The sequence below is a fragment of the Convolutriloba macropyga genome, chromosome 5 (assembly GCF_964194025.1).
Source record: "Convolutriloba macropyga chromosome 5, txConMacr16.3, whole genome shotgun sequence".
Classification (NCBI taxonomy): domain Eukaryota; kingdom Metazoa; phylum Xenacoelomorpha; order Acoela; family Convolutidae; genus Convolutriloba; species Convolutriloba macropyga.
In genome coordinates, this window is record NC_134472.1 from 55,856,142 (window position 1) to 55,879,476 (window position 23,335).

General features: G+C 33.5%; 1 protein-coding gene across 1 annotated transcript in view; it reads right to left on the minus strand.

Moving 5' to 3' along the window:
- The window catches only part of LOC142340422 (uncharacterized), a 49,982-nt gene that overhangs the window by 15,607 nt on the left and 11,040 nt on the right, over positions 1-23,335 (minus strand). Inside the window, exons 3-4 of the mRNA XM_075390998.1 lie at positions 19,362-19,511; positions 6,816-6,950 (exon numbers count right to left, since the gene is read on the minus strand). Coding sequence (XP_075247113.1) covers positions 6,816-6,950; positions 19,362-19,511 — 285 coding nt within the window. The remainder of the gene's footprint in view (positions 1-6,815; positions 6,951-19,361; positions 19,512-23,335) is intronic.

A 23,335-nucleotide genomic window follows, 5' to 3' on the forward strand; every position in this document is an offset into this window, starting at 1 on the left:
TCAAAAACACTTTTCCTTTTTTGAAAACATTTAATTTCACAGTTATAAATGTCATCAGATATCAACTGAAATCACTAAAATTTTAAATTATATCTACATAGGAAGCAATTGAGACATGTCATCATCCAATGTTCGGTTGTGCAAAATTTCAAAGCCAATGGTATCAACGATTATTGTTATAATTTAAAAACAAACCAAACATCCTTTGAAATGTACAAATATATAAAAATCTAACATTTTATGAAATCTCGTGATAACAGTAGTAATAAAGACGAGAAACAAATGTTTGAAGCTAAAACCGTTATAAAGAATAATTTATAGCTCACTGGAAAGAGGTTGTAACCTGTATTTACAGAGACTGAGCTACAAATCGACCGAAAAACTATTAAGGCGAAGCACAAAAACTCAAACTTATTTTTTTAAAAAAACTTCAAAAGTCATAAGAGACTAAGGATTACAACAAAAAGCGATGGATTAAGTTTCAACACATCAGGAAGCCAATTGGTCCTGTTAACTATGAGACTAAGTCACGAGCCCACAAAAAACAAATAAAAAAAGAAGCCAAAACCTTGCGACCAAAAAATTTTGCAACATGACACTGTCCAAGGCACTATAATTATAAGACATTACCTGAAGGAACTGTAAATTGTCATTTTGAATTCATATTTACTTTAATGAGTCTCATATAGAAGGACTACTCAGACATGACAGCAAAAGAAATCCAAAAATGAAACAGTATAGAAATCTCGAAAATTTTATATGAAAGTAAATGGTCGAAGCAATCAATCAAAACGTAAAAACTAGCGCGAAAAAAAGTTTGAATCGATATTGAGAGTTCTAATAAGTGCGATTGAGTTACATGTTGACAAAAAAGCAAAAAAGAGACAGACGAAAATTAATTTTTTTTAATTTGATTTGAAAGTCATTAGAACAAACAGCTATAAACTGAAATCTTTAATTAGGTTGAGTTATACGCCTTGAGAAATCAAATGAAATCTATCATTATCAGGTATATGGCGTACAACTACGAAAAGAAAGACAAACATAGGATAAATCAAAAATACCTTCAACGTTTTGCTTGATAACTGTTTCTCAGCCAAAAAAGCATAAACTGCTCAACAAAAACAATTAACATATCCAAAACCGCTTTTCCCAACGTTGTGCATTTTCTCTAAAATGGCTTCTTTTAATAATATGATAAAGCCAAAAACGAGATAATTCGACAAGGAAACTTAATGAACTCACAAATTATGAAATTATGATCAAAATTAAAAGAAAAATTGAAGACGCGTAGTATCAAAATGAAGAAACCATTAGTTGAATATAAAACCATAACCGACATCAATTTTTTAATCACAGGAAGTAAGCTTCTGCCTGTTCTTACTTAGACTGCGCCCGAAGTTGGAAAAAGAAAATAAAAATGGCAAAGCTCAAAAATTCAACGGTATTTTTTTCTCAAAACAAATGTATTCAAAGTCCCAACAATAATTAGATAACAACTGAAAAAACTGTTGAGGTTGTTTTAAAATTTGTAAAAGCTAACTGGTTCTTTGAGTGGAGGCAATAAGTCATTGGGCAAAAAAGTATAAGAAATGAAAGCAAAACGCATTAATTCCACAAAATTTTGAAAACAATTGGTCAGAGCCATAAAGACCATGAGCCTAACTCTAAAACCATGGTACAGTATCGTTAGGTCTCGCTCATTATCAATAGTCTGTGTCATTAATTGAGCCCTGATTTCAATTTCTTGACCGTAATTTACATAAAAACAATTAAATAGCCGAAAAATTTTGAAAAAAAAAGTTCGCGCGCCTTTAAAATCTAAAAAAGTATTATCAAGAGGATCCATGGTGCAGTCAAGATCAGCCAAGATATTGCTGCGCGTCTAACAAAGCACTCAATTGCTGAAATGGTTGCGAAACATGTCAATTCTTTGCAAAGTTTTTCAGTTTGTCAAAAATAAATAATGCATTTTGTATAATTATCGAACTTAAATTTGCAAGAAATTGGCAAAATTATAATTCCATAAGACTCTTAAAGCCATCGGGAGTACAGATAGCCTTTTTTGAGCTGAAGAAGTATATGGCCGTAGTTTTAAGGTGTCTACTTCCAGCAAATTTAATGCAAGTGTGCTAAAAAAGCCATTTTTTTGACGAAAAAAGCCTGATTTTTGAAAAATCAGATCGAACAATTCAGCAATCCTCCTCTATCTTTAGAAATAAAATCAATAACTCTACAGTTATTACATATTTTGCAAAAGTTGACGAAAATTTGGTCAAAATTGACGAAAATTTGGTCAAAATGTGAATAAAACAGCTGAATTACGTCTAATTCAACGTAATACGCCACAAAACTTTCAACCTCGATAAATCTAGTGCAAGTTGACTCAATATTTAGGCTTTAACTTGTTCTAACATTTCTTTCGATGATTTATACTTTTGATATTATCAGTGTTTGAAAAAGTGCAAAGGTTCGATAAAAGAATTCAGTAGGATAAGTGAGGGAAGTAATTCAGAAATTACACGAGATATGAAAGGCTTTTGTATAACAAAAATGATCGCAAATTAAAAGTCTCTAAAAAGCAGGAACGGTCTTAAGATCCTGCAGTCCAGTGAATTAAGTGAACACAAGATCTGACTATAGTCCTTCTAAACTGAAGGGCTTCTGAGAGCCGATAAAGAAGATTACTCCATCTTCACATACGTTAAAAAAAGTGAGCTCAAACTACTGAAATGATTTTTTTCAAAAAGAGAACGAATGCTTTCAGAGTACTGAAAACTCATAATCCCACGCTGAATGCCGCTTTTCAGGAATTGAACCATCTTTCGTGAAAATAAATGATGAAAGAAGTCAACAAAGCAACAAAATAAAATTTTGCCAATACAAAAGTTTACTGTTTTCCCAATCATAAATGATAGTCCAGTCTTTCAAACTCCTGAAAAAAAAATATTGACACTTTTTAACTCATAGTTTTATCCCAAATTTGAAAATATTTTTAATCTATTTGTAACGGCACAAAAGAAAGTGGTAACCAAAAACCAGGAAAACTTGGCAGCGATCAAAAAGTTATCCATTTTTCAAGGAAGTGAAAAGTGTGCATCACAAGAAACATCATTCTGAATACATCATAAAAATTAACAATTTTTTGAGTGCAGTATAAGAAGGAACCTAGTACTTGTCAGTTATGACAAAAAGTAACAAAACAAACAAAAAACTAAAGTTGGCCTATATTTTTTAATATCGATATCATCAATATCATCAAAGAACATTGAACAAGCATTAAAACCGTTCAAAAAAAAGTTAATTATCAAATTTTGAGAAAGTACTACGACAGTAACAAAATAAAACGAAAAGGACAAATTTTCAAATACGGTTTTGTATAAAGCCAATTAGACAACTCACTTTTAAAAATCCATATAATAACAACAGCAAACAGAGAAAAAGGAATGAAAAGCAAACATGGGAAAACAATACCAACTCATTGACATTCCTCCTGAACAATTGGTTTTCACATGTATCATTGATACATAGGACCAATGACTGAAACTGTCAATTTTTCAGTGTCTGCAAAAAGGAAACGAAAACAACAGATTTCCGAAACAGTTTCAAATTATACTTGCGTGCATAGATCTTGTATACAATTAAAGAACGGCCTCAATTTATGGAACTGTATGTGCAATGCAGAAAGGTAATTTAAAGCTTGAAAATTGAAAAAGAAATGAAAAAAGTTAATTGATTTTATAAATTCTGATCGCAACTTTCACTTTTAACAGCTTTTCTCTTAACAACTTACTTTATATAGGAGAAATCATTCGATCCTGAAAGACCTCTTAGCAAGCTTAGAGATCATTTACAGATTTGGGTCTTTCTATATAATAACTATACCTCAAAATTTCTATAACACCATTTAGGTTCTTAAATTTTACTTGTTTTAACAGCCCAAGAATAAGATAATGCACTTCAAGTTAGGCTAATGAGCAAGCGAGACGCATAATTTTCTTAGATTGGTATCCGTTAATGTTACAACCGTTTTTCCTTTCTCGAGTTCTTTCTGATTGCTTCAGCTGTTCCTCCAATCAGTACTTTTCTCATAAACATTTCATCATGCGATACTTGTGAGGAGTATTATGGGCCACAAAAACTTGAACTCATTTTGTAAATTTTAAATGTGTGTGACATCTTGCTAAAAATTTGCTGCAACGTTGTCTTCTAGAAAATTTTTGCATCCAAATTTTTCTGAATTGAGCTACAAAGGGTTTTGGTTTTTTACATAGGCAGCTTTCTATATTCGTTCAACCATACTGTTCTAGAGCAGTTCGGCCGACGATATTCAGTTAAAAGTTGCAATTGCTTGCCTTTTTAGGATCTATTATACTCTCTGTTGCGCTCTCAAAACCCGTTTCATATAAGCTCTAAAACCTTTTTGACACCTTTGTGTCATTTCTCCCCATTCTGTGCTAGAGTAAGGCACAACTGAAGGCTGCTTTACAAAAGTAAGGCACAAAACCTACATCAACGCGTTCCTTGAAGTCAATTCAACCAAAGTCTATGGTGCCATTTTCTCTCCTTGTTCTTCCTTTCTCTCTCCTGTTATACCTTCTTCCTTTCTCTCTCTCTCTCTCTCTCTCTCTCTCTCTCTTTCTATTGTCTGGTTTCTCGTTTTCAAACGCTTAGCTACCTTTGCGGTCTCTGCAATCCTGGACTTTTTCTTTTTTCTTCTTCATTTTTTTTACTACCTCTCTCTCTCCCTCCCCATCTCTTTCTCTCTCTCTCTCTCTCTCTCTCTCTCTCTTTATATATATATATATATATATATATATATATATATATATATATGTATATTTTTATATATTTATATATATATATATATATATATAAATTTATATATCCTTGTGTGTGGTGGTTGTGTTTTCCCCCTCACTCAGTTGCCCTCTCTCCGTCTCTCTCATACGCATCATTTCCTGATTTTTTTCTCTTTTCATCCCAGAGGTCATATTTACCTCCTTTTCTATTTTTTCTCTATATAACAGTACTCTCTTTGTATTTATGTTTCTCTGTCCCTCGCTTTCTCTCTTGTCTTTTGTTTGTGCACGTTATTTCTCTCTCCCGCTCGGCTGCAACGCTATCTCCTTCTCTACGCTTCTTTTCTCTCTCTCTCTCTCTCTAAATCTCCTTTTCCCCTGATTTCTGTTGAAACGTATCTCTTTCGTCTTCCTTCTTTTTTCATCATTTCGTTCTCTCGCTTTCTCTATCTCTCTCTCTCTCTCTCTCTCTCTCTCTCTCTCTCTCTCTCTTGTGTCTTTTTTTGCCCTTACTTGATGTTGTTTTGGGTCTTTTTTCTCTTCGTGCTATCTCTCTCTCTCTCTCTCTCTTTCTGTATCTCAGCATCTGTTTCTCTCTCTCTCTCTCTCTCTCTCTCTCTCTCTCTCTCTCTCTCTCTGTCTCGGTCTCTTCCTCTCGTGTTTACCATCTTCCTCTCGTGCCCACTTTTGCTCTGTTGTCTCATTTTTCGTCTCTTAGTTAAATATCCTCTGTCCCCGTTTTTCTCTCAAATCTTTCACGCTTTCAGTCTCTCCTTCCTTTTCTCTCTTTTTCCTCTCTCTCTCTCTCTCTCTCTCTCTCTCTCTCTCTTTCTCTCAATTTCTTTCTTTCTCTCTCGTTTCTTTCTCCTTTTCACCTTTTCGTTTTTCTGTGTTTTTCTCTCTGCTCTATTATTAATCCCATGTCATCTAGGGACGAAAAATGCACTGTGCTAGCCTGGCTTTTTTCACTGTCATTTGCGACCCCTTTTATATTGATCAAAGGAAGAGTTTTGGTGCTTTTAAAACATTTTGATAAAATTTCATCAAAAATTTAGCGGCAAATTTTTTCACGATCTTCTTATAGATGATTTTTATTATTTTCCAGTGCATACATATTTTAGCATGGGTTTTGATAAAGCTCAAGTTAGTTTTAAGCTCAACGCTAATGATTGCTCTAAGTCACGCTTGCAAAATCAGTTGAATAGATAAAAGCGACATGAAAAGAAGAACAAAATTGTTTTCTTCGTTTTTGGGTCCTCGATTAATTGAAAGTTAAAGTGAGCCTGTCAGACGAGCAGAGATAACTGCAGAACAGCTCCGATCGGCCTACAGCCTTTCAGCCATAATAGCAAAGACAATATGATAGGATGAAACGGAGTTTTTGCTGGAATTATCTGAAACACAAACACTTTGTGCTAATGCCAGTATATCTGCAATAGACTTTTCGATGCAGAGATACGATAACATATTGTGCCACGCAGAGAGTCACACGAGTATTCTTGGTTTCTTGGACAGTCTGTTGATTATTAGGAAAAATCAAAAGCTGTCAGACAATCTTCAAAAATTCAAACGCTGAACTTCAATCTGCATGTTTTACTGATTTCAATTTATATTATGCACTTCTTCCATGTGTCCACCTTCATAGAAATCCTGGATTCGTAGGTTATTTAGGAATGTACGTTTTTTAAGTTACTTGTCTTTCTATCTGAATTCAAATATTGATCTTATCAAACACTGAACAATTTTGCTGCTGAAGACAATTTTTTCAAGTTTTTCAGTCGGAATTATGTTAGTTGAAATGTCACTAAAAATTTGATTTGGTATTTTCTTGCTTTAAACAGATTCTATTTAATGACAAATAATACCGTCCTGTAAAATTTTAGTTCAAAGCCGTGCACGTACCTTTAGACCAGTGCAAAAGAAATTCATTTCTAGAGTTCATCGGGGAATTCTACGGTTCATGACAATAATCTGTTGAAATTAAAGAGCTCCCATGTCAAGATGTCAACTTACCAATGCATTCACTCGTATTTCCGGCTGTCCCAAATTCAAACCCCTGTTGACATAAACATGAGTAGGATAGAGGGTAGTTGATGCACCCAAAGCTGTTCACACCGCATACATTATTCTCCAGGCACTCGTCGATATCTGAAGTTATAGTGCATCAGTAATAATATATCGATATACTGAATCATCATATTAGCAAAAAGAATTCAATATCCAGTGTAATCTCATAGTATCCCGGGACAACCCCGTAAATCAAAAAAGCTATAAAATTACAACATCATATTACGCATATAATGGCGTCTATGAAAAGTTACATTCAGAAAAATTTCATTGGTGAAACTTTAAAAGGTGAATTTCTTTAAAGTAGTCCGAAAAAGAGCAAAAACAAAACGCAAAAAAAAACAGAAGAAAAAAATCTAATAAATTTTTCCCCTAAAAATCGATTGTATTTTAAAAACATGACGTGACTCTCTGCGTCAAGTTGTTCAACGTTACTCATATTTTTTTAATAAAGATTCCATTCCCTAGGGATTTTAAAACAGCAAAATATCTTTCTTTTGGGTCGATACTTAAGTAAGAAATGCAAAAACTTCGGCTATATTTGAAATAAAAAATCAACTTTATTTCTTATGAAAACAATTGTCGTAAACTCAAACTACTAAAGGAATTATACAATGCCATGTCAATTTAGAGAAGTTTTAATGCTTGCCATTAATAAGATTACGAGACAATACAAACGACAAAATACAGGAAAAAATTGCGGTAAAACTTATTATCTAATTTTGAAAGCACATTGTAGTAAACAAAACAAAACACCATCAGATGAAACCTCAAATAAACAAAATCAATTGTCCTTATCTATCCACAAAAAATATGCGGCCTGTTCATAATGGGACCAGATAAGCAGTCGAAATACAGAAAAAAAAGAGCAAAGTTTAAAAAAATATCGAACTTTTCTAAACTAAATAACCTCAAAAGTCATAGAAAACATTAGCTTTTTAAAAACAAAACTCTGGATAAATTTACTTGTAAACCTCAAGAAGTTAAAGGACGCTGTTTCTGGTGATACTAAGCATGAGAACAGGACTGCCAAATAGCTAGAGATATGGAAATGAAAAAAAAAACTAACAAAAAACAAAAACACAAAAAATATTGAATCCATTATTATCATCAGCTAGTCATTGAATAATTTTCATTATCATTTCAATTATTATTTGTGTTGTTTCTTTTAATTCTTGCAACAAAAAGATTGAATAGGTTCACTTGGATCTCGTTTCAAAATTAATGCGTTTTGTTAGTAACGCAAAAATTTCAAAGGATTTTAACAAAAAGATGCACAAAAATTGATCATTTAGGAAATCTTTAATAAAATGAATGGTGTGCAAATGGGAAAAATAAAAAAAGCAAAAATTTGAAAGTGAATAAAGTCAAAATCAACAAAAATTATTAGCTATCAAATCGCAGCTTTGAATAAGTTCATTATCACCTTAAAAATTATTTAGACCTTTCATTTTCTTAGATTAAAAAAAGGAAAACAATTAAGACAGATGGAAACCAGAATATTTAAAAAAATGCGAGACAAAATTGTCAAACTTACATAAAAAATTAAAATATTTTTTGATCAATTAAATATAATTTTTGCAACACCAGTCGGATTTTTCTGTATGGTCACCACGTCACCAAAAAAATTTGAAAAATATATATATGATCAGAGCTACTAAAATCAATAGACCTCAACAGGAAGCATCCAACACCTTAATTTATACCTCAATTGGAAACCACTGAGCCAATTGTTCGAAAATCCGAATGAAGCCTTGGAGTAAAAAGAATGACAACAAATAAAAGCGAAAACCAATATATCATTAGACAACCCAAAAAGAATTCGGGATTCAAGATTCCGAGAAAAACGAATGCAAATCCTGCAGTGGAGAGAAAAAAGTTAACACTCAAACAGTTAATTCTTCCTCTCAAAAACAGTCGGACCCCTCCCTTCTGCCCAAAACGGATGTCAGTGCACATATGAGTATAAAAAGGGCGTATGAAAAATATCTTTTGAATGCTTTGTAATAACATTACATAAAAGGGCATTTTATAAACTAAATTTATTTATCCAATTTTACTAAGCACTGTCACATTAGAACTGACATATAACACATCTTGAAAATAATTCGTCGTTGAAGTAACATTATGTGAACAGACAGCATACCAACAATATTCGGCATCAAGTCAAAGCAGTTCAACATAAAAAAGATGGCCAAATTTATTCCACTAGAACCTTTTTCGAAGTTCATGGCAGAAGTTTTCCTAAAAAGTTTTTATTAGAAAAGAAGTGAAACTATTTTGCTGATGACACCATAAAAAACAAAAAAAATTGAGAGATTTTTTTTTGAAATGTGTTCCTTTTTAGTTTCATATACCCTTTACAATAAAAATTGGTACGACGCCAATTAAAACTTATAGAAAATATCTTTAAAAATGATTTCATGGATCATTGTTATGCGTGACAAAAATGCAACAATCAGATTTCACAGCTCTCAATAGAAAAACATCTCTTGAAGTTTAAGCGTAAAAAACAAATGAGGTAATCGGAAAACCTGGTTAGGATTTAAACCCTGCTTAGCATTTTAAAGTTTCTCATTGAAAAATTTGCTCAATTAAACGACCCCTCAGTTTTTTTAGGAGTAAAAATTTCTTTTTTTGCTGATATTGCTCTGTTGTTTTTTTTATCAAGTTAAACTTATATCTCCTATATTGAGGTTATTTGTCCAAACTTATCCCTGCAATTGTTTTCACAGATCGCTTCAAAAATTGGAACAAACAAAATATAATCCTCAACAGTAAGCGTCAAACCTCAATTGGAAGCCACTGAGATAATTCAATAAACAGAAAAACGCCTAGGAGTAAAAATAATGACAACAAATCAAAGTAAAAACCAAATATTCAATAGACAACGCAAGAAGAATTCGAGATTCAAGATTCTGAGAAAAACGAATACAAATTTTGCAGTGGAGAGAAAAAAGTTAACACTCAACTAGTTAACAATGTCTGACCCCTCCCTTCTGTCCAAAACGGTTGTCAGTGCACATGTGAGTATAAAATGGACTTTATCAAATGGTTAAGTACCAAAAAATATGTTTTGAATGCTTTATAATTAGATTAAATAAAAGGGCCTTTTATAAATTAAATTTATTTACCTAAATTTTCTTAGCACTACCACGATCTGACATGGAAGACTGCTTGAAATGAATGCGTCACTGCGCTAACACGGTTTGAGCAGACAGCATACCAACAATATTTGGCATTATGTCAATACAAATTAAACTCAGAAAATGGCCCAATTACATCCACCAGAACTTTTTTAGAAGTTCATGGCAGAACTTTCCTAAAATCTTTTTATTAGGAAAGAAGTGAAGCTATTTTTTATTATGCCACCATAAGGGATAAAAAATTGAGAGAAATTTTTCTGTGAAATGCGTTCTTTTTGTTCGATTTCACCTTTAAAAATCAAATTGACATCACGCCAATTGAAACTCTTAGAAAATATATTCAAAATTAGAATCCATGGATCATTTTTATAAGTAACAATAAAGCTACAGTCAGATTTCACTGCTCTAATTTGAAAAACATCTGTTGAATTTTAGGCGTAGAAAACAAATGCGGTCATGGGAAAACCTGGTCAGGATTTGAACCCTGCTTAGGATTTTAAAGTTTCTCATTAAAAACTTAGTTCAATTGAGCGACCCCTCAGTATTTTTTCAGGAGTAAAAATTTCTTTTTTGCTGATATTGCTCTGTTGCTTTTATTTTTCAAGTTTTAAAATTATATCTCCTATATTGAGATTATTTGTCCAAAGATATCTCTGCAATTGTTTTAACAGATTGCTGCAAAAATTAGAACAACCAATAAATAATCCTCAACAGGAAGCGTCAAAACTGAATTGGAAGCCATTGAGATCATTCAATAAACAGAAAAACGCCTAGGATTAAAAATAACGACAAAAAATAAAAGTAAAAACCAATATTCATCAGACAACGCAAGAAGAATTTGAGATTCAAGATTCCGAGAAAAACGAATGCAAATCTTGCAGTGTAGAGAAAAATGTTAACACTCAACCAGTTAACTTTTCCTCTCAAACACAGACTGACCCCTCCCTTCCGTCCAAAGCGGATGTCAGTGCACGTGCACAAAAGAGTATAAAATGGACTTTGTCAATTGGAAAAGAGCCAAAAAATGTCTTTTGATTGCTTTGTAATAATATTACATAAAAAAGCACTTCATAAACAGAATTTATTTTTTAAAATTTACTAAGCACTACCTCATTCTGACATATAACACTTCTTGAAGAGAATATTTCGTTGAGGGAACATTATGTGAGCAGATAGCATACCAAGAACATTTGGCATCAATTCAATGCAGTTCAATCTCAAAAAATGGCCCAATTAATGCCACTAGAACTTTTTTTGAAGTTCATGGCTGAAATTTTCCTAAACAGTTTTTATTAGAAAAGAAGTGAAACTATTTTTGCTTATACCACGATAAAAAATAAAAAAAATTGAGAGAATTTTTTTGAGAAGTGTGTTGTCTTTTTCCTTCATTGCACCTTTTCAAATAAAACTGATATGACGCCAATTGAAACTTATAGAAAATATCTTTAGAATTTGATTTCCTGGATCATTGGAAAAATATCGAACTTTTCTAAACTAAATAACCTCAAAAGTCATAGAAAACATTAGCTTTTTAAAAACAAAACTCTGGATAAATTTACTTGTAAACCTCAAGAAGTTAAAGGACGCTGTTTCTGGTGATACTAAGCATGAGAACAGGACTGCCAAATAGCTAGAGATATGGAAATGAAAAAAAAAACTAACAAAAAACAAAAACACAAAAAATATTGAATCAATTATTATCATCAGCTAGTCATTGAATAATTTTCATTATCATTTCAATTATTATTTGTGTTGTTTCTTTTAATTCTTGCAACAAAAAGATTGAATAGGTTCACTTGGATCTCGTTTCAAAATTAATGCGTTTTGTTAGTAACGCAAAAATTTCAAAGGATTTTAACAAAAAGATGCACAAAAATTGATCATTTAGGAAATCTTTAATAAAATGAATGGTGTGCAAATGGGAAAAATAAAAAAAGCAAAAATTTGAAAGTGAATAAAGTCAAAATCAACAAAAATTATTAGCTATCAAATCGCAGCTTTGAATAAGTTCATTATCACCTTAAAAATTATTTAGACCTTTCATTTTCTTAGATTAAAAAAAGGAAAACAATTAAGACAGATGGAAACCAGAATATTTAAAAAAATGCGAGACAAAATTGTCAAACTTACATAAAAAATTAAAATATTTTTTGATCAATTAAATATAATTTTTGCAACACCAGTCGGATTTTTCTGTATGGTCACCACGTCACCAAAAAAATTTGAAAAATATATATATGATCAGAGCTACTAAAATCAATAGACCTCAACAGGAAGCATCCAACACCTTAATTTATACCTCAATTGGAAGCCACTGAGCCAATTGTTCGAAAATCCGAATGAAGCCTTGGAGTAAAAAGAATGACAACAAATAAAAGCGAAAACCAATATATCATTAGACAACCCAAAAAGAATTCGGGATTCAAGATTCCGAGAAAAACGAATGCAAATCCTGCAGTGGAGAGAAAAAAGTTAACACTCAAACAGTTAATTCTTCCTCTCAAAAACAGTCGGACCCCTCCCTTCTGCCCAAAACGGATGTCAGTGCACATATGAGTATAAAAAGGGCGTATGAAAAATATCTTTTGAATGCTTTGTAATAATATTACCTAAAAAACCACTTCATAAACTAAAATTATTTATCAAAATTTACTAAGCATTGCCTCATTCTGACATATAACACTTCTTGAAAAGAATACTTCGTTGAGGGAACATTATGTGAGCAGACAGCATACCAACAATATTCGGCATCAATTCAATGCAGTTCAATCTCAAAAAATGGCCCAATTAATGCCACTAGAACTTTTTTTGAAGTTCATGGCTGAAATTTTCCTAAACAGTTTTTATTAGAAAAGAAGTGAAACTATTTTTGCTTATACCACGATAAAAAATAAAAAAAAATTGAGAGAATTTTTTTGAGAAGTGTGTTGTCTTTTTCCTTCATTGCACCTTTTCAAATAAAACTGATATGACGCCAATTGAAACTTATAGAAAATATCTTTAGAATTTGATTTCCTGGATCATTGTTATACGTAACAAAAAGCAACAATCAGGTTTTACAGCTCTAATTTGAAAAAAATCTGCTGAAATTTAAGCGTAAAAATTAAATGAGGAAATGGGAAAACCTGGTTTGGATTAGAACCCTGCTTAGGATTTTAAAAATTCTCATTGAAAAATTTGCTCAATTGAAGGACCACTCAGTTTTTTTTCAGGAGTAAAAATTACTTTTTTGCTGATATTGCTCTGTTGTTTTTGTTTATCAAGCTAAATTTATATCTCTTATATTGAGATTATTTGTCTCTACATATCTCTGCAATTGTTTTACAGATCGCTGCAAAACTTGGAACAAGTAATAATAAATCATCCTCAAAAGGAAGCATCAAAGCTCACTGAGACCATTCAATAAACAAAATAACGCCTATGAGTAAAAAGAATGACAATAAATAAAAGTAAAAACCAAAATTTCATTAAACAACGCAAGAAGAATTCGAGATTCAAGATTCGGAGAAAAACGAATACAAATCTTGCAGTGTACAGAAAGAACTTAACACTCAACCAGTTAATTTTCCTCTCAAATACAGACTGACCCCTCCCTTCCGTCCAAAGCGTATGTCAGTGCACATATGAGGATAAAATGAACTTTGTCAAATGGAAAAGAGCCGAAAAATATGTTTTGAATGCTTTGTAGTTAGATTATATAAAAGGGCATTTTAAAAACTAATTTTATTTACCTAAATTTACTTAACACTACCACGGTCTGACATGGAAGACTGCTTGAAATGAATGATGCGTCACTGAGCTAACATTAATTGAGTAGACAGCATATCAACAATATTTGGCATTATGTTAAAGCAGTTCAAACTCAAAAAATGGCCCAATATCTGCCACTAGAACTTTTTCGATGTTCATGGCAGAAGTTTTCCTAAAATATTTTTAATTGGAAAAAAGTGAAACTATTTTTGTTTATGCCGCCATAAGGGATAAAAAAATGAGAGTGATAAAATTGAGAGGGACAAAAAAATTTTTTCTGTGAAATGCGTTCCTTTTTGTTTCATTTCACCTTTACAAATAAAATTGATATGACGCCAATTAAAACTAATAGGAAATATCTTCCAAATCAGATTGTGGATCATTGTTATACGTAACAAAAAGCAACAATCAGATTTCACAGCTCTAATTTGAAAAACATCTGTTGAATTTTAAGCGTAAAAAACAATTGAGGTCATGGGAAAACCTGGTTAGGATTCGAACCCTGATTAGGATTTTAAAGTTTCTCATTGAAAAATTTGCTCAACTGAGCGACTACTCAGTTGTTCTTCAGGAGTAAAGATTTCTTTTTTGGTGATTTTGCTGTATTATTTTTGTTTATTTTATCAAGGTAAAATTATATCTATTATATTGAGATTGTCAAAACATATCTCTGCGATTAATTTTACATCGCTTCAAATGTGGTTGAATCTACAGGCTTCAGAACTGAAAATTGGAACAACGGACCGACCCCAAATACGGTATTTGGCGTTTAAAAAACTGCAGATCGGAACAATTCAAATGGTGAAATTGGGGCTCAAAACTTGACAGCCGCTTTTTATTACTTTACTTCATTTGCTCCGATTTTTGTAAAACTAATGACCTACTGAATTCGCACTGCATTTAAACTGTCTTCTTAGAAGCGGATTCTTTCTGTTGGACACAATAGTCATTTCAAGGTTTTGTCCATATTGTGAGCTTGAAACGGCCAACGGAAAGTTTAATGGCCCAGTGTTGACCATCGATGCATTATAAGACTATTGTCTCGTAAGAATTTAAATCAAGCCAAGCAATATTGCAGACTTCTCCTGAATGAAATCAGCCCAGTTTTCTGGCGCGTTTTCAGTAATAGACATTGATAACTTATTTGGATATTACAAAATTGACTGATCTAATACACCTGGGAAAGATCGGATCAGTAACTTCACCGCAGTTTATGGGTAGCGCTTAACAGATGCTAACACTCCTACGTGCGTCAGTGAAACCAGTCAGTTTGCCATCAATTACTGTTTTCAGAAAAAAAAATTAGTTGCCGAAACAAAAATTTTCGGTCGATTAGAATTTTTTTGCATATTACACCCACATGGACATAAAGAAACAACCACACGGAGCAATTGTAAAAGCATGAAAACAAAAAAATAAAAATATCAGCAGAGAAATTCAATTTTACACTTTGCTGGTTCCGAGACATACTTCTCAGAGTTCCTCTCAGAGAACAATATGATCTATTTGAGTTTTATATAAGCATGCTCTGATTATGAAAAGGGAACAAAAACTATAGGTTGACGAATGAAATTAAACAACTGATAGCAGCAAAACGCCAACTTAAAAATAATTTCAAATTCAGTCAAAAGATTGACACATTTAACTGAAACAAAATAACTAAACTTGATAAACAAAAAATAAGAACTTGTTCATCAACAGCTTTCACATAGCATGTTAAAAGCTTGTAGATCTTCACAACGAAAACAGAGTTTTTAAAAAAAACTAGGGGGTTGCTTTTGAAATCAGACATTGACTTTGCAGCAAGCACCATAAAAACTTCAAAAATTTGTCGATTTAGAATAGACTTAGGTGCCAAGTTCAGAAGTCAATTTTACCTTGTCTTAGGTAAAACGGCAACTGCTATTCGATCGTTATATCTTTCTAGAGACAGCATTTCTTTGAGAAAAACCTTATTTTTCATATCAGTTTTTTATTGTTTTTTTGGTGCAGTTTTCTTTCAGAACTATTCTGCAAAACAAGACATCATATTTTGTTATATCCTTCCAAATTTTGGATCACTGTCGACATCTACCAATTGAATCACAGCCACAGCCTTGCGGTTGGACTTAGTTTCAAAAATCAAGGAACTAAAGAAATGGGGAACATCGGAAAGTCTTAGGAAATTGGCAAAGAGGTTAAAGAAACGAATTCTTAGCAGATGGGTTAACAGGCCATTGATAGTAAAAAGTGTTGAAAAAACAAAAACACCGCCGTGATATCGGGAAACAACATCTGGGGAAACGTAGACAACGTTATCAAAATTGCTAGCGAAATTTTGCGCTAAGACACCTGGCACCTGGAAAAAACACCATTGAATAGACAGTTTTCTTTTACTAATTATTGGAAAAATCAAAATGTCGAATAAAAATTTGTTTGAAAGTATTACTACATTTAAAGAATTATGTAAGTAAAATCAGTTTCTCGGATTATGTCAATTTTAACCAAATGGTTATATTTTCAATTTTACATTTTTTTTTTAAATTCAAATAATTTGGCATTGAAACATCATATCGACAAAAAAGTCGTCCATTTGATTCCATTTTCATGATAACTGTTTAAATTCTGAAAAATTTATCCTTCGAAATGTTACCAAAAAACTCTTAGACTTAGTAGTGTAGCAGTAGAAACACTGGATGTACACCTCCAACCAATCAAAGACTGAGAAGACGCTATTTTCTTATATAAAGCGCATGCTCCATTGACTCTAGTCAGTCTGCTAGTTTAGATACACCATATGTATATTCTTGACTCAAGTGCTGTATTGTATTACCACCGTATTAATAGAAGTTTATCTTCAGTGTTTTACACAGTCGGTTAGTCTTAGAGATGTAGGTGAGCCTACTTCACGGGCAGAAATAAGTAGCCCTAGCTCTTTATACCTAAAGGCTGTAAAAGAAGCCCATAAAAAGCCCACTTTAACTGGTGCGACCAATGAGTTAACAAACTCTCTTGAGAAAAAGACTTAGAGCTAGCTTATATAAATTTATACTCTTTTTACCCTTAAAATTTGGAAAACGGGGAACAAAACCTCAAAAACTTATTAAAAAAATAAACATAAAAGCATAAGTTTTAAGAAAATGAGCAGTGACACTGGTCAAACGTCATCAAATTTGGACACACATTCCGAAGAATTTCAATTACTTGTTCCTACACAACAGAACAAACGTCTCATACATAAAATTCTACCATTTAAAATCACACAATTTCAAAAACAAGATGAACTAAACCTAATGTTAGACACAGCAAAACAACTTAAAAACCATTATTTTGCAGTAGAGCTACAGGTTGTCCTCTCTTTACCGGATAAAGCTTTTCGGAGCTTACTCACCATGTATTAAACTTCACTGAAAGTTTAAGGGAATAAATAGCTCACGCCTCAGCTAAAAGATGGAATTTCAACAGAAGGAAACCTGGTAAATCCGATTGGTAAAACCCTGTACCAGATAGAGATAAACAGAAATCTCCTTGTACAACCGACAGAGACTACAGACTAAAAGCGACCTTCCAGTTGGGAACAAATCCTCACTACAGGACAGTGAGAGACAGTTGGGTACTTAGACAGGCCTGAAGTTACTGGCCATTACACACTGTAACTGGCATCTTCACTGGTTTCACACTTGAGTGGACTACTCACTGACGACACTAGTCAACACTTTACTGAAAGGGGCTTCAGACGACGGCACAAATCACAAGCCCACTTTGACGGCCATACGACTCAGCGCTTCACTACACAACAAGGATAACACATCCCTCACATTTCTGCTACAATTAACAAATTCGGATTTAAAATTCTTAACCCTGGATGGATGTAGCAGTAGCAATACTGGATGTACACCTCCAACTAATCAGAGACTGAGAAGACGCCATTCTCTTTTATAAAGCGCATGCTCCACTAGCTCTAGTCAGTCTGTTAGTTCAGATATACCATGTGTATACTCTTGACTCTGTATTGTATTACCACCGTATTAATAGAAGTTTATCTTTAGTGTTTTTCAGAGTCGGTTAGTCTTAGAGATATAGGTGAGTCTACTTCGCGCGCCGAAAAAAATAGCCCTAGCTTTTTATACCTTAAGGTTGTAAATGGAGCCCATAAAAGTTCCGCCTTAGTAGAGTATTTGAATAGAACTGTTTTTCCTTCTGTTCATTTTTTTTCTCAAAAACATACTTTGTACTTGAATTTTACATTTTACACTAAAATTCAGAAAATCTGTGGTGGTTCTTTGTTTTGAAAACCCCTAACCTGATATGTTTTTTGTTTCTTTTGTATATTAAACTAAACGCTTAATCGCACTGTTTTAGTTTTTAAAAAATCATATCCTTGTTCTGTCATATGTTCGAGATCGTTTATAATATCGACTTTATTAGACAGTGAAAAATTTGTACAATATTGTTTTTTTTTGATTTTTCATATCGTTCAACTCCTGCGGAAAATATAGCTCATGCTAGAGATCTTAAATTGAGACTCAAAAACTGCATCACATCTAACAAGCAATTATTTTGAGGATTGATCGATTAAAATAAGGCAATCTCTCTTTGTGAAGAAAACATTGCGCCGACAGTTTAAATACAGTATAGTTTTGACAGCATCAGTGATATCATTTTAATATATCAATTTGCTATCTTTTTCACATGAAAAGGAAAATGGAATTCGAATTGTAAGCATGAGTTCATGTTTGTATCAAATTGTTTGAGAAACAGTTTAATTTGGCCATTAAAGCTAATGTAAACAGAAGTAAAATGGACTACAATTCAATTTTGAGTCAGAGGCGTCGCATACTTCCACAATAACTAAAAGCAGAACTGCTGTTTTGGATGATCAATTGCGGCCTTTACCTACGGCCATTTAGATATAGTAGCAGTAGAAGTACTGGATGTACTCCTCCAACCAATCAGAGACTGAGGAGACACTATTCTCTTAGAATAAATAATCCTCAACAGGAGGCATCAAACCTCAATCGGAAGCCACTGAGATCATTCAACAAACAGAATAACGACTAGGAGTAAAAAGAATGACAAAAAATAAAAATAAAAACCAAAAACTCATTGAACAACGCAAGAAGAATTCGAGATTCAAGATTTGGAGAAAAACGAATACAAATCTTGCAGTGGAGAGAAAAAAGTTAACACTCAACCAGTTAACTTTTCCTCTCAAACACAGTCTGACCCCTCCCTTCCGTCCAAAACGGATGTCAGTGCACATACGAGTATAAATTGGATTTTATCAAATGGAAAAGAGTCGAAAAATATGTTTTGAATGCTTTGTAATTAGATTACATAAAAGGGCATTTTATAAACTGAAGTTATTTACCTAAATTTACTTAGCACTTACAGACAACATAAAGTAAAACAGAATACGGTTTAGTGCATAGTGGTTTGAGACAGAATTTTCATATTGAGAGATATCATTTTGTGATCACCCCTAAAATGAACCAAATCAGAAAAGCAATTGATCGCTACGAAAAATTAATCGTTTCTACTGCGAAATGTAATAAAGGAAACTTGCATATGGACTCAGATCGAAGTTCAGCTGCCCCTGCTTTTTCTATACTTTTACCTTCGCATTCGTTCTCGTCCGGGGGGTTGGTGGGCTGTGCCCCTTGGAGACACCCCCAGCACATGTATCCCCCCTCAGTATCCTCACAATCTTGCAACCTCTCTGTGAGACAGTAGATGGAGCCATGACTCACACAGGTTGCACTCGTTGCTGTTAACACATGTTGACATTAAAGCTACAGTATCGTATGCATCGAAAAACAACAGCATCCAAGTTTTTCCAAGTTTTTTCCAAGTTATTTTTGAAAGCACGCTTCAAAGAAACGTTCAGCATTTTTAGAAAAAAGTTCAAAAAATTATTTAAAACAGCCTCAAAACACGAGAGAAATAAGCTAAAGAAATAATTCCGATAATTAATTATTAATTTTTATAATATGCGAAAAGCAAATTAACATAATATTTCGTTGTTTCGCTCCAATCAAAATGAGAGGTATTTAACGCTTACGACAATTAATTAAGGCCCATATTTAAGGCCCAGACCGAAATTTAATTATGGAATGCACGATTTGTTGTTTGGAGCGCAAACAAGTCTGGGCATGGAGACTTTTGAACGCACGAAAGTCTGGACATAGGCATTTAAGTACCTCTATCCAGGTTTTCGTGCGTTCAAAAGAGTCCATGTCCACATTTTTGTGCGCTCCAAACAAAAAACCAAGCGCTCCATAATTAATTTTTTGTGCGTTCATGTCCAGAATATCGTGCGTTCAAATTTATCTATGTCCAGTGACCTGTCAAAAAATTGTGCGCTCCAAAAAAATGACAGACCGTTTAATTTTGAAAGCACGACATCCCCCTTGTGCGTTCATTTCGGTATGGCAAACCAAACTGGGTGCGTGTGTGTGATAGTATTTGTCTGTATGTGAGTATGTGTGTCTCGGTTGTGTGTATTTATGTGTGCGTGTGTGTTTCTGTGTCTGTCTCAATTCTCTACCAAATCAAGCAGTGGTAAGAAAATTTCCTTAAAAAGCGAGTTATTAATGCATTGTGATTTTTGAAACGTGATATGTTCTCAACAATGCGGAGACGTGTTTGCTAGTGATGTTACATTTCCTTAGAACGCAAACTAAATTGATCGAAAATTTTATATGAAACGAGACCCATCACAAAATATTGGAAAACCTGAAAATTGCAAAACAACAAAAACTACTTATGAGGGGACATTTGACACAACCCACAAAACTATGAATAACGCGTAAAAATTGAAATCCGCTCACTTTTAAAAAGAACTTTCTTTTATATCAAATTCAAAAATGGTTTTATGAACACTTTTACCAATTACAAGTTTCCTTTATATTTTGCTTGAAAGAGTTATCTTAAGGACAATTATTAGAAAGTCAACAAAACGAAACGAAAGAAATGGCCAGAACTCAAAAATCCAATAATATTTCAATGAGACAATAAATCATTTAAACCTTTAGTTTTTCACATACATTAGTTTATGGCTCCACTTATGTCTCTGTGGATGTATAAAAGGAACTGTCTGTAAAGTGAAAAAGTAAAACACTGAGTGTTTTACTTTTTCACTTTACAGACAGTTCTTTTTATACATCCACAGAGACATAAGTGGACCCATAAACTAATGTATGTGAAAAACTAAAGGTTTAAATGATTTATTGTCTCTTTGAAATATTAGTGGATTATTGAGTTCTGACCATTTTTTTCGTTTCGTTTTGTTGACTTGTATATAATTGTCTTTAAGATAACTCTTTTCAAGCAAAATATAAAGGAAACTTGTAATTGGTAAAAGTGTTCATAAAACCATTTTTGAATTTGATATAAAAGAAAATTCTTCTTAAAAGTGAGCGGATTTCAATTTTTACAGGTTATTCAAAGTTTTGTGGGTTGTGTCAAATGTCCCCTAATAAGTAGTTTTTGTTGTTTTGCATTTTTCATGTTTTCCAATATTTTGTGATGGGTCTTGTTTCAAATAAAATTTTTGATCAATTTAGTTTTGCGTTCTAAGGAAATGTAACATCACTGTCAGACACGTCTCCGCATTGCTGAGAACAAATGATTTTTTTAAAAAATGACAATGCATTAATAACTCGCTTTATAAGGAAATTCTCCTCTCACTGCTTGATTTGGCAGAGAATTGCGACAGGAACAGAAACACCCACAACTGAGACCCACATACTCACATTCACACAAGTACTCTCCCACACACGCACCCAGGTTCTTTTGCAAGACCAAAAAAACGCACAAGGGAGGATGTCGTGCGTTCAAAATTAAACTTTCTGTCATTTTTTGGAGCGCACAATTTTGTGACAGCTGACTGGACATAGATTACTTTGAACGCACGCTATTCTGGACTTTATCTCACAAAAATTTGTTTATGGAGCGCTTGATTGTTTGTTTGGAGCGCACGAAAATGTGGACAGGGACTCTTTTGTGCGCACAAAAGTCTGGGCATAGGCACTTAAGTGCCTATGGCCCGGCTTTCGTTCGTTCAAAATTGTCCATGTCCAGACTTTTGGGCGCTCCAAACAAAAAATCGTGCGTTCCCTAATTAAATTTCCGTCTGGGAGTGTCTGAACATACGCACTTTTTGTCTGGGGATGGTCGGGGCATATGGATTTTCGGTGTGGGACCTCAACATGTACAGGCACACACCCCTGTTTGAGGTTTCACCGCTAAAAATTGCTAGGGGATGTAAGATTTGCGGTGAATTTGATTAAAAATGTAAGATTTACGCTCAATGCGATGAATGCGCTGACAAAAATTATTTTAAGCGGTGCGATTTTTTTTCACCGCTTAAGCGGTGAAAGAAAATTTTGCACCGCTACCAGCAGAATGCGGTGAAAAAAATTTTCAGCGCTATCAACAGAATGCGGTGAAAATTAATTTTTCACCGCTACCAGCAGAATGCGGTAAAAGAAAATTTTTCACCGCTAAAATCGCAAAAGCTTATCTTAAATTTACAAGAATTATGATTGGAGTAAGTGACAGATGGCGCAGTGGAATAAAAATTTGGTGACACGCATGATGTGATTGGTTCGAACCCGTGTACGGACGTTTCTTTTTGGAAGAAATCCGGTCAATGCCGTGAAAAACAAACTTTTCAACGCTAAAAACCGCAAATCTTACAAAAATTTACCTCTTTCAGCGCATTCATCGCTAAAAGATGCGGGTGCTTTGCGGTGAAAAAAGTTTTTTCACCGCTGTTCACCGCTAATCTTACATTATCCTATATATTAAACGCGTGAGCTCTAAAGTGGGACAAAATTTTTGCATGTTTAAGGGGCCTCTCGAAGCGCATGTTTAAGAGCCGCATTGAGTAGCATGTTTAAGCGAACATATCGAGAGAGGTCAATGACCTAAAAGGCTCAAAGTAGATGGGTGAGACTCGAACCCGGGACAAAAGACTGTTAGTCAGGTGCAGTTACCACGAGGCTAAGTGGGCTTAAAAGTATGCTCGCCCAGAGGGAGGATTTACTGTCCTGGGTACTACGTGTTTCTTGAATTTTCTCGAACTAAGTTTGAAGTTCTTATTGTAAACGTGTGTTTTTCTGCAAAGTTTTAGCTTTACAGATTCTGCGCTATTCTAGAACACTCTTAGATTTCAACTAAGTTTTTCACGCTTTACTTTTTGATTTTTGTGTGATCTCAAATGCTCTCAATCTGAAATATGTTATTGATACGATATAAGCAATTGTGAGAAACGGTGGTTTGTAGTCGATATAGTGCAGTTGGTAAGATGGAGGACTGCTATTCTGAGGGGCGAGGGTTCGAATCCGTGCCGGGTACCCTCACTTTTTTTCTCACTTCCTTTTCTCACTTTCTTTTCTCACTTTCTTTTCTCGCTTTCATTTCTCACTTTCTTTTTTCACTTTCTTTTCTCACTTTCTTTTCTCGCTTTCATTTCTCACTTTCTTTTTTCACTTTCTTTTCTCACTTTGTCTTCTCAGTTTTCCTTCCTTTCCTTTTTCACTTTCTTTTCTCAATTTCTTTTCTCACTTTCTTTTCTCACTTTCTTTT